The 12,430-nt window shown below is 38.1% G+C and overlaps 3 protein-coding genes across 3 annotated transcripts; 1 reads left to right on the forward strand and 2 right to left on the reverse strand.

Annotated features, from left to right (window-relative positions):
• Positions 1-100: 100 nt before the first annotated feature.
• On the reverse strand, positions 101-2,226 carry LOC124326130. The gene is made up of 2 exons (XM_046784787.1): positions 1,702-2,226; positions 101-1,626 (listed from the first exon to the last, which is right to left on the reverse strand). The coding sequence occupies exons 1-2, from the start codon at positions 1,835-1,837 to the stop codon at positions 116-118; spliced, it is 1,647 nt and encodes a 548-aa protein (XP_046640743.1). The 5' UTR covers positions 1,838-2,226; the 3' UTR covers positions 101-115.
• Positions 2,227-3,876: 1,650 nt separating this feature from the next.
• LOC124326131 (exosome component 10-like) lies at positions 3,877-6,610 on the forward strand. Its single transcript, XM_046784788.1, has 3 exons — positions 3,877-5,034; positions 5,096-5,239; positions 5,300-6,610. The coding sequence occupies exons 1-3, from the start codon at positions 4,663-4,665 to the stop codon at positions 6,422-6,424; spliced, it is 1,641 nt and encodes a 546-aa protein (XP_046640744.1). The 5' UTR covers positions 3,877-4,662; the 3' UTR covers positions 6,425-6,610.
• Positions 6,611-6,767: 157 nt separating this feature from the next.
• Positions 6,768-8,203, reverse strand: LOC124326439. Its single transcript, XM_046785271.1, has 5 exons — positions 8,072-8,203; positions 7,681-7,957; positions 7,437-7,583; positions 7,155-7,348; positions 6,768-7,073 (listed from the first exon to the last, which is right to left on the reverse strand). The coding sequence occupies exons 1-5, from the start codon at positions 8,108-8,110 to the stop codon at positions 6,930-6,932; spliced, it is 801 nt and encodes a 266-aa protein (XP_046641227.1). The 5' UTR covers positions 8,111-8,203; the 3' UTR covers positions 6,768-6,929.
• Between the last annotated feature and the right edge of the window lie 4,227 nt (positions 8,204-12,430).

Genomic DNA, 12,430 nt, shown 5'->3' on the forward strand with positions numbered 1-12,430 from the left:
CTCATGTGGCGCAACTCTCAAAATTGATAAGCAGTGCAGTATGCGTGTTGTATTCATTTATATGACTACAGAATATTACAGTCTAATCTAAATTAATAAATCAACAGCAATGTCATCAGTTGTATTTAAAAGGGGAAACTAACAAATAATCAAGTTTGTTAAAAAGAAGAACCAATTGACCAACCGTAGCCCGATCGATATTGCTGGCCAGATTACCTTTTTGTTCCCGTTCTACCAATTGTTTCATAATTCCCTCAACCGTTTCTTTTAATAGGGAAACTACTTTTTTCTCAATAAAACCTTGTTTCTTTTCCAATTCGTAGAAAATATGTATTGTGCCGTGAACCACGGCTTCGAGCTCTTTCATTCCCCGAGCAAAGTTGATGACGTTTTCTATTGGAATGCGAAATTCGTCTTGGAGAGCAATCGTGATAAGTATTATCGTATTGTTTAGCGACTCTATTTTTTCAAACTCTTCCAAAGCTTCTTTGATATCACCGGATTTCAAACTTGCAATTACGACTTTTGCTTGGGCTCTCCTGTATAAGTTGTCAACGGATTCTAATTTCTCCAAAGTGTCGCGCATGTTCTTTTCCAGCTTTTGAAAATCTTGATTCAATTGTTCAATCTTGGTTTTGTACTTCTGCTCGATTTGGAGGTCTTTGTTGTCCAGTTTCTCCCTCAGTTGGGCAACCTCGGTCTCGTAAGCTGCTTTCTTCTCATTGAAACGAGGATCCAACTCCTCGGTATTTGACAGATCACAGTAGGCGCTCCTGACACTGCTTGTGCTTAACTGGATTGATTCAATAAGCTTATTGCATCCTCCTCCCGATTTTGTTGGCAGTGACCGTTTTCTTCTGGTTAACAAAGGTGCAGTCGAGTTAGTGGCGGCTGTTTCGGTCGAATTTTTATTCGGATTAACTATCGGTTTCGTTGAATTACGTGCTGTGGATTTCGTGGAACTTACGGCCAATTGGACCACATTAGCCGCCGATTTAATGGAACTGATTTTTGGTTTTGTTGAGTTAGTCGCTGACTTTGTCGGACTGACCACCCCAGTTGATTTAACGCCGGTCTTTGGACTAGCGGCCACTTTTGTCGAATTTACGGTTGACTTGGACGCGCTGCTGATCAATTTCGAATTGCTTGTCGGGTTACTTATTGTCTTCGTCGAATTAGTGGATGTCGGACGACTAGCCACCGTTTTTGACGAACTCGCTGGTGATTTCACGGTTGTTTTTACCGGATTAACAACGGGTGTAACCTTACTATCGGTTGATTTCGAAGGAGCTGCGTCTGTCGTCGCAGGTCCAATTTGTTTTGGGCGTTCAACATTTTGCACGTTGCAAAAATTCTTGTCCACTTTTGTGAACTTTTGAAAGAGACCAAGAATCTGATCGAGTTCGGTTTCCGATAGCGTGCAACTTTCGGGAGCTTCAAACGGAAATGATTCGCTATCACTGTTGCGTCGCTTCCTGTGATTATTCAATAAAGCTGTATCCTTATCTGGCACTATGGCCAAATTGTTGATCCCTTCCAAAAGACTCGCCATGGTATTGATGTAAATTATTTCAAAATTTGTGATAATCTTTGGAGAGTCATTAATAAGGATATTCGTCTCAACATCTGCAAAATATAGTAATGTTGTCTTTTAATCAACAATAAAATAAATAATTCGTTAATATTATTCATTCTACTAACCCGAATGTTGGAGATCGGTGGGTACGGAGCAAACAAATGTTTCCATCGTTAAGAGAAGAACACTGATTACTAGCGCTAGACAAAAAATGCATTGTTGTGGTTTTTGAGATTGCCAACTGGTGTTTAAACGAGCCATTCCAGCTGAATCGCGTTGGACACTGTCCGCTCATCAGTGAAAGAGGCAAAATGTTGTTGCAACAAATAGTTGAACCGAGACACTTCATATCGTTTGATTTATCTTGGAATAAATATGGGAGATAATACGGGTAGACTGCGTCAAAACTCAGAGGTCAGTTTTGATGTCAAAAAGTCATTCCGGTCGTGTTTCCCCAAACCGTGATAGTTCCAGCATCCAACTTGAAATATAATACTTATCTGGGTTGATTTTCTAAAAAAACCGTACTGAATTGAGCTGTGCACTGCTCTCGAAAATAAAAGAGACAAAAAAAAATATTATGCATAGACGATAAGCCAGCATGATTCCATAAATTAACTGGGAGATTTTCAGTTATATCTTATAGCAAATAGCGCAGTTATAGCTATACATATGAAGTGGACAGAACTGTCTAGACTAAACTTTTAGTCTCAACGCAGATTGATGTGCACATAATATTTAAAGTTGCATAGATTACCAACGTATTTAGTGTCATATATTCAAATAATTTTGAGAAAAATATGATTTCCCCGCAGCGTTCCAGCAGCATGGCCATCAGATACAGAAGAGTTGTATTGCTCAAGGGATGTATACCGTTGAGTAGGAGTTGCCTTGTAAATAATTATCTGATGCTACAATATTTGTATCTAGTAAATGAAAATTGTGATTCAGGTGAAAATACCAGCGTTCAGAAAAAACGACATCCCGGGGGGACAGTTGGATCAAACCTTAATCGATGGCCGAATTTGCTGTTAATCCAGTAACTGGTTTCAGACGTTTTTTTTTCCCTCGCCATCATGCCATTATAATGAACGACTATACAGAATACAACAGAGATTAAAACACGCTACATGTAATCACGCGCCCGATATACAGCAACGCATAATATAGACGTAAGTCATTCATCTCACGACTCTCAAAATACTGACCTTGTTTTGTTACCCCGCAACTTGTTACACGTCATTTGGCCTTTCGCGATGCCTTAAGAGATGCCTTGATTCATCAACGGAAGGGCATTGACATCGTTGCATAACGGGGCATTCTGAATTAAGCTGAGAAATTGATTGAATTAAACATTTGGGTTGCAGATCCAACGCGATCTAGAGCTATGTCTGGAACACGACGATTGCTTCAAAAATCCAAACTTGATTTTCCAGTTTTCCACCACTCATGCACATTTGGCTTGTCTTTTTTTTTCAACTTCAAATTTAGTTACCATTTTCAAAAGGCCGCATGTTTCTCTGATAAATTTGGCAATTTGCGCACCGACACCAGGTTGAGCGGACGACGCTAGAAAATCTTGTTGGTTGGTAATCGCAGTCGCTAGATGTCGTGGTTGGTAATCAACTAATCACCATGAATTACAGAAGGAATCGTATGCCGAACTTGGAAAATTAAAAAATCTGTTATATAAATACACTATCAGTTCTTTATGCTCCAAAAATCTGTAATTTTCATCGCTTATTTATCGGAACGGGTACTCATATCTTAGAGTAAAAACAGTTTCTGTTACAGGTCCGTGTATGGGAGTTGGATAAGGCGTCGGATTATTATTCCTTATTGGCCATGAGTTCGACTCTCCGTTCACGCACTACTTATAATCAAGCAATATGAATGTTTATGGGAAATTAATATCATTATGTGATGGATTGTCGGTTGTTTCGCGTATTTGATTAAATCATATTCCGAAACTGTACGAATATGTAATGGTTTATAAAGAATTGTTGCGTATGAATCATAGTATAGTACAAGATGTAATACTAGGTCCGGTACGGCCATCTACACGGTTCACAGTTAATTCATGGTTAAACTGTTCTACGTCTCAACTGAGATGGGCACTGTACACACATTGTGATTTCTCATAAAATATTCTATGAGAATTGCTAATTGCTATGATCGATACGATTAAAATGAAAAATTGGGCTTCCAATGGGTAGCTCAATTTTTAAAAATCCATAGTAGACTACCACATAAACATATTATCTGTAAAACTTCAAATTTTTATTAATTGTTTTTGGAACCAATGAAAAATGAATGAAATGGAATGAATGAGAAAAATAAATCAATAGATGAGATAAAATGCGATGAATGAAGTATCGAATGTAATCAGTCTTCGGGCACAGATAAAGACCACGAAGACATAGACATTCCTCTCACGACTCTCAAAATACTGACCGTTTACAGTTTTCAAATTGAGAAGTTTCAGGTCTTTTTTTATTCTTGAATGAAGAACATAAGAACATTTTTTTAACTTTTTGGGGTATTTTTACGTATGCCCATCAGCCTATGGGTAATTGGACACGGGTAGATAAGATGAGGGCCTCTGCCGCAGAATAAATATTCAAACACATCAGCACAGTCTCCACCAAATTGTTTTGCTATTCAAAATGGGTTAGGAGATCAAGTAAATTTGGAAATTGCGGAGATAACGGAGATGTGGTACAGGATGAAGGCTAATTTGAAAACTCCGCCGGCCCAGTTACTACGTTACTGATTGGCTTTTGGAAAATAAAAATTATCGTTGGAATTGTAAATTATGCTGAAATAATTTGCACAGACTAGGGCATGGATATATGTAAATATTTTTAAATTACAAATCTAAAACATAATTTTATAGTTAAATAGCTTTTCTCTATAAAGTTAACTACTTAACGTACATTCGAAGTTTCGAACTTTATTTCACAGTAACATTTTTAAAATTGGAGCCTGGGGAATGCCTACTTCTCATTGGTCGAGAGCCAGACAGACGACAGATCGCAAATTAACAACAACAAACTTGTCACTGTTTTTTTCTGACGACATCAAAGATGGCCACTGGTTTTCAAAGAAACTCTTTTCCTAGTAAACAAAAATATTTCAAAAATCATTTTGAAGAAAAACCAAAACCACAGTTAAATTTCAAAGAAAAGATTACAAATGATTCGAAACCATTTCGTCACAAACTCAAAGAGAAGCCTCATTGTTTAAATCCGCTGTCAATGCAACAGCGAGACAGACATCCATACGAATTTGAATTGAAGAAATTTTCTCCAGATTCAAAATTTTTAAAAATCAAACATGAAGTGCCAAATTTCGAACCTGTTTCTTCGACTCCTTTAATCATGGTTGATACAACAGAAGCTTTCGAATACCTTTTGCAAGATTTGCTATCACAGACGGTGATAGGTGTTGATCTTGAGGTAATAATATCACTGTGATTTTTAACAATGACATGTTAGACCATTGGGTCTTTTTTTCTAGCATCATAGTGACAGATCATATCGAGGTATTACTTGCTTGATGCAAATTTCAACAAACAAGACCGACTACATTATTGACACACTTAAATTGTGGGACCACTTACAGCCACTGAATAAAGTATTCTGTGATCCACACATTGTTAAGGTACCGTCTTTCAAAAAATTGTGTTAACACAAATGTAACTATTTACTTAACTTTGCTTAGATATTCCAAGGAGCTGACAGTGATGTCATCTGGCTTCAACGGGATTTTGGGATTTATGTTGTCAATCTTTTTGACACGTTGCAAGCTGCATCCCTCCTTGGATTTGAAAAGAAGGGCTTGTCTTTTCTTCTTCAGCACTACTGCCAAGTCCATGTCAACAAAAAATACCAACTCGCAGACTGGCGAATTCGTCCCTTGCCTCAGGAAATGGTGAAGTACGCCCGAGAAGACACGCACTACCTGATCTATATCTACGAAAGGATGAAACAAGATCTCTATTCACGTCATTGCCTTGGGGATGTGAAAATAACACCCGAAATGAAGAAAGGAGCGCCCGAAGAGTCAAAAGACAGGAAGCCCAAGAGCAAATCAAGTCAAATCACACCGGTAAACGAAAAGGGCGTCAACCAGATCTTACAAGTGTGGAACAATAGCCGATCTGTCTGCCTGAAACAATACAGGATTCAAACATTGGAGGAAATGTACTCGAAATTTTACGGCAGCTTGAATAAAGAAGGAAAAAAGTTCAACAATCAGCAGTCGTACGCCCTTCAAGAAATCTTTTCCTGGAGAGATCGAGTGGCCCGCGAACTGGATGAGAGTCCCCATTATGTAATGACGAAGTTTAATATGCTGAATATTATCAGTCAGCTTCACAACCAGCCGGAAAACATCCTGCAACCCATTTCTCGTCACCGTTTCGTCCATCAGCATTTACCGCAACTGCACGAGGTTATCGTGAAAGCAAAAGCTATTGCTATTCAATCCAGTCCAATATCTAAGAAGAAAACGAAGAAAAGAGGTGCAGCTTCCGCCACTGCCGTCCCTCCTGTTTCTCAACCTCCCATGAAGAAGCGCAAGATTGACAATGTTGCATCATCAACAGTAACAAAAGCACGTCTAGTCCAACAAAAGATTTCCGAGGTAGAAATGATTGATTTGAGTTGTGAGCCCAATCAGATGAAAGAACGACGCCCGGCTAAGAAGATAAATATGTGCGAAGTTGTATTCACCGATTTGGTCCGCAAGACTGACGCTGCTGTGGCGAAATCACCATCAGCAAGAAATGAACCCGCCTGGCCAGCCAAGAAGTCACGCAAGATGGAACTGATCGATTTGACATAATCTTGCTCAAGGTGATACGTTCCCCATTTTGGTTTTAGTTAATGTACTATCAATGGCTACAGATTGGGAGGAAACCGTTACGTTTTCTTGGAATATAAATCGACTAATTTTTTATGTAACATGACTAAAACCATGCTGAAAACTGCCTCCTGTAAAAGCATTTCAAATGTCAATACAAAGAATGTTTGAGTGTTTAATATATCCGAATAATTTTTAAATTAAATTCAGAATTATGCTTTAAGGGCTAATTGAATTGCCTTGACAGAGTGTATTAAATGTTTTGATGTTGATAGTTTGTTACACGCTATGCTTGAATGCTTGATGGTATTCAAAAAGAATTAACAGGTATTTTTTATTTGGATAAGAATAACTAAAATCAACCCTTTCTGTGGGAATGAAATAAATACTACAAATCGCCACAACAAGAAATGTACAGTCTAGTAGATACACTGACACATTAATGGTGATTCTTGGCATTGAACGGAACCCATAGAATACATAGCTTTTAAGGGAATGTAGATGTGAAATGATGGAAACTGTTCCAGTGACAAGTCACTCTTGCGTCAGCGGCTGTGCTAGTGACAACGAGTTGCATGAATCCGATTTCAGTTCTGGGTGTATCCGTTACCAAATTGATTCTGCCACTTTGCTATATGATTCCGTGGAGAAAATGAGAGATTGTTTTATCATTCAAAAACTATTTGCGCATTGCAACAAATCAATTTCTTACCGTAAAGATTGCAGCAGTGGTGATCCTAGTGCAGATCAGTCGGATTCTAGTATTCACTGGCGAACCGGCCGTGATCGCAATGACTGCTGATTGCGCTGCGGCTGGCATTGTGATATCGATCCTTCCCTGATTGGCTTGCGATGCTCGTTTGCAGGGACCAAGACCTTCGGTAGCCGTATTAACATTCAGACACTCTGAATTTCACGAGAATAAAAAATTCAAATCAAATGCACGTGCAAAACAAAACGTACAAATTCCACATTCAACAAAACCAAATGTTACCTGTTGCTACTGGATTGATGATAATTGTAGCTTCTCTATTCAAATTCTTTTTCCACAATTTCAGACTACCCAAGTTATCACCTCCCTCGAAAAGCCTCAAAGCGGCAAGGGTTTCCTCTTCTTCCTCTTCGCGATCGTTTTTAAGTTCTAGTTGCGCAAGGGAAGTTTTATAAAAAAATTGGTCGTTATTCATATTGAGACTTAAATTGTTTTTAATGGGCATTGAGATATCGATTGATTATACCCGGAGATGACAAGAGTGGATAAGTGTATGGCCAGTTCGATGCTGCTAGTTGTTGCTTCCGGACCGGGAATCTCCTTAAAAGAGGTGACTGCTTGGGCCTCATTAATGGAAGCTCGTATGGGCTGCCCTCGAGATAACTTTCTGGATAGGTGCTATCAGGTGATAGCTGAGGCACAAGGTAAATCTGCTTAGATTGGCGGTTGCCAGTCGCAGCCTCTTCTACTGATGGTACTTCCTCTTCGGCTGAAATCATCACCAGACAGCTACTCGCAACGATCTATATAATTTCAGAATGAATTAAATAAAAGATACAAGTTGATGACATCAAGATCTCAAGCGTATTTATACAAGATTATACATTTATTAATAAGTTCCCAAAATAATTCATTACCAATAGGAGCGAAATAGATTTGGAGTGAGCGAAGGCCATTTTTTAACAGCACTTGTTATTTGATTTTTATCTTCGTAGAATTCCTGGGTCTGAATCTTGGACGAGAGATGCAAGTGGACTGACGACTAAGAGCGGAACGACCGGTGCTTATATAGGTATCGAGGGCTCGCCTGGGAGATGTACTGTTGACGGCCAAGTCTTGAGCATTTGAACGCATATATGTGTGGATCTGTGTGTGCCAGTTGTCTTATTTTTGTTTAATTTTGTGGGGTCATCGTATTAATTGGGCGATTGGGATGTAACACTCCGACTAATAATATGCACAAGTTGCTCATGACGAAATGCGTTCCGTTGGTTGTTGAAAATAACCTGACTGAGGCATGGAAAAATAAGATGGCGTTATTTCTTTTAGCTTTCCTTATTACCTTACTTTAATTCCCTCAAACTGATGTTTCATTACGTAAGTTCGATTTATTTCATCGACCAAATTCTGCCAAATTCGCCCTTGAGGTTGAAATTATAATTTAAAGTTCACCACGTCTAACCTAGCAAACAGGTTTATGTCAAATATATAGTCTATTTCCCTTAAGAAATTATACTGTTAAGGTTTCGTTAACCCGACGTAATAAAATTGCGTAAAATTGTAATCCATATCCAGGCGCTCTGTATATTCCAAGACGCTATATAGACTTTTGATTTAAATTTTTGAATAAACTTTTATTCGGGAAATAGTAAACTTTTTGTTTAAATAAAACTGCGCGTTTAATGCGAATTTTATTTTTTAAAATTCGAATATGATTAAAAATAGCAATATGATTATATGAATTCGGCTGACAGTGTCAGAGTGTATTAAATGTTTAGATGTTGGCATACATTGTTTTACACGTTACATAGTGTTTGAAAAGAGTTCGTAAGTAAAAGAGTCGGAGTAGCAGGTAATATTTTTTATTTTGATAAGAATAACTAAAATCAACCCTTTCTGTGGGAATGAAATAAATACTACTAATCGCCAAAACAAGAAAGGTACAGTCTAGAAGATACACTGACACATTAATGGCGATTCTATCGGCGTTGAGCGGAAAAGCAATAGAATAATTTGGCTGCAATGGAGAGCACTGCTGCCCGTCGTAAACAATCCTTAAAACGTAGCTGTGTGATGGCGGTAAGATATCCAGGAACATCTCACCACTCCGTTGGCCGCTGTACTACTGATTACCAGGTGCATGAATCCGATCTCAGTTCTAGGTGTATCCGCAACTGTAGAAATCTTGCCAGTTTGCTATAATTCCGGAGATAAAAAAAGTAAAAATCGATTGTCAATTCAATTTTTAAAAAAATCCATTTGGAAAACAAATTAAAATTTCTTGCCGTAAAAATTCCCACAGAGGTGAGATCAGTGCAAATCAGTCGGATTCTGGTATTCACTGGCGAAAGAGCCGTGATCGCGATAACTGCTGTTTGGCCAATAGCAGGAAATGTGACATGGATAGTTCCGTGAGAAGCTTGGCTTGCGCGTTTGCAGGGACCAAGGCCATCGGCACCAATATTAGCAGTCACACACTCTAATTTAAGGAGAAAAAAACAGTCCAATTTTATTAGCCAAGTTGCAATAATTCCCAATTAACAAAAACCAAATGTTATATTACCTGTTGCTGCTGGATTGATGGTAATTACTGCCTGTCTGTTGAAACGTTTTTTCCACCATTTCAAATGGCCAAAGTCGTCAATTCCGTCTTGAATCCTCCAAGCGGCCGGAGTTTCCTCATCTTCTTCTACTTCGCGATCGTCTTTAAGTTCTTTGAATTGAGTTACGTAATTGAATTAATTTCTTTTTGAATATTTTTTTTACAAGTATTGAGAGATCGATTGATTATACCCGGAGATGACAAGAGCGGATGATGAGTGTATGGCCAGTTTGATGATGAAAGTTGTTGCTTCCGGACCGGGTACCTCCGGATAAAAGGTGACTGCTTGGGCATCATCAACGGAAGCTCGTATGGGCTGCTGCCCTCGAGATAACTTTCTGGATAGGTGCTGGCAGGTGACAGTTGAGGCACAAGGTAATAAATCTGCTTAGATTGGCGGTTGCCAGTCGCAATGTCTTCTACAGATGGCACTTCCTCTTCGGCTGAAATCATCATCAGACAGCTGATCGCTACGATCTGTAAATTCGAATAGAATTAAATGAATTAAAGATTGATAATTATCTAACGCCCCATTAATTATTAAAATGATTGAATTATAATTGAAATAATGAATTACCAGCAACAGCGAAATAGATTTAGAGCTAGCGGATGCCATTTTAAAATAGCACTTAATTTTTTTTATTTTTTAAAATCCCTGTATAGAATTCCTGGGATATGAATCTTGGACTAAAGACGGTAGCAGACTGAAAACTAAAAGAAGAACGCCCGGTATTTATATAGGTATCGGGGGCTCGCCTCGGAGAAATACTACATTTATTATACACTCAGCAGCTATATAAGTCTTACCATTTCTATACGTCTTACGTTTTTTATCTGTATATGGTTCTGTATATGTACGACAATTCCTACTTTATCTGCTAATTATCAATGAAATCACCTGACTTGGGTATAATTTTCGTCTGAGAATGTGACTCAACATTCTGATTAGTGATTACTGAATCTGATTATTTACGTAAATTAACAGAGTGTTGCATGGCGACATATATTCCGCTATTAGACGAATATGTTTTGATTGAGGCAACAAAAATAAGATTATTATTATTTTTTTTTTTTGGCTTATCTGTCTTGGTAACTATTATTTAGTTCCATTATTAGTGTCCAGACCTATAGATTTCTTTACTTCATTCCTGTTTGTATCTTCATCGACAATGTTCGCCCTTGAGGTTGAAGTTACACAGTTCCTCTGAGATTATCAGGTCTAGCCTAAGAAACAGGTTTCTATCAAATAGTTCGACGTCCTCTCGTGTCCTGTTTTGCGTGCTTGTACCAGAAAGAATTAAAAACAAAAAATTTTCATTGAAACGCAATCCGAAAATAAGACCCCACCGGACCCCACCAAAAAATTTAAAAAAATTATAATAATTATATTTTCAACGGCTTTCAGTCCGTCGCTGATTAAATCAGACTTCCATCAGATAATCAACTAAACATGAGATTTCTCGTACAATTGATTGGTTTCAATTAACTTAAACAGTCCCCGAGCTACATATGTCTTGTACATTTTCATGAAAAATTATTTGCCATGGTTATCCGCTTTTGAATTAGGTTGATCTGATTTGAAGACAAGCTGTCGACACATTTTCAGACTTCAGTTACATATATACCGTCGCTTCCTGTTCCTGTTAGATTTCAAGATACCAAATTATATTTCTAACTCAATCTATCATGTAATTTCCGTCTTGTAAAATCTGAAGAAATTGGATGTGTCCGGATGTGTCCTGTGTGAGAGACTTATATTATATTAATTGGGTTAAAATCACCGAGAAGGAATTTTTTACGAGTTTCCATTACGTAACATAAACTTTATGGTCACGGTGCTCATACAGGTTTCTATTCTAACATTTACACACTATGTCGCAATAAGCCGCAGCCGCTATAGGCCTACAGCTACACATGTCAAAAGTTGCGTGAGACGATCAAACTAACCGAACTGAATAAGCTGCTGGACGTGACCCCGTGATTATGCATGCAGTTAAAGGAATTTGCCTGATGAAATAAGATACAACAGGTTTGAAGATTTTGATTTAATGACGTCTGTGATGCCTTGTTATAGTTGCCGCAGCACAGACCTTCAATCCCCTGGAGAAGAAGGTCAACACACAGGTGTCAGTTTCAGTCACGATATTACACCCGGCCGCCAAAATCAAGGCCAAAATCGTCTAAGTTATGTCAAATAGTTTTGAAAGAAATAAATCAACACCAGTCTATTGGCACTTTAAACCAAAACAAATCCAATACAGCGCTTTATTACTGATTATTTTTAAATTTTGAGTTGCTTCAGTTTGATTTTTGTTCTTTTATACTAGTTAAGCAGATGCAGCAGATGGCACGACAATAAAAAGTGGATGGCAGGACGAACAAAACACAGTCAGTCAGTTGGTAAAATTTGGACAATAATAGATTCCTTTTAGAGCGCCGCTCATCCATCACCCATGAACAGAGGTCGAATAATTATAAGTTCAGTGACTATAACCGCGGCTATGCTGGAGTGTAACCACCACCGTGATCATTCACATATATTAGTTTGAGATTTGGGTGGGTATATTGTAGACGATCTGGCTCATTCTGATTGCATATTCGTGTAGACTAACACACGTTTTCTTTTGTTTTAGAAGGCAACAAAGTCAAAGAAATAAGAAAAAACAAATGAAAT

The sequence above is a fragment of the Daphnia pulicaria genome, chromosome 2 (assembly GCF_021234035.1).
Source record: "Daphnia pulicaria isolate SC F1-1A chromosome 2, SC_F0-13Bv2, whole genome shotgun sequence".
In the NCBI taxonomy this organism is placed as follows: Eukaryota; Metazoa; Arthropoda; class Branchiopoda; order Diplostraca; family Daphniidae; genus Daphnia; species Daphnia pulicaria.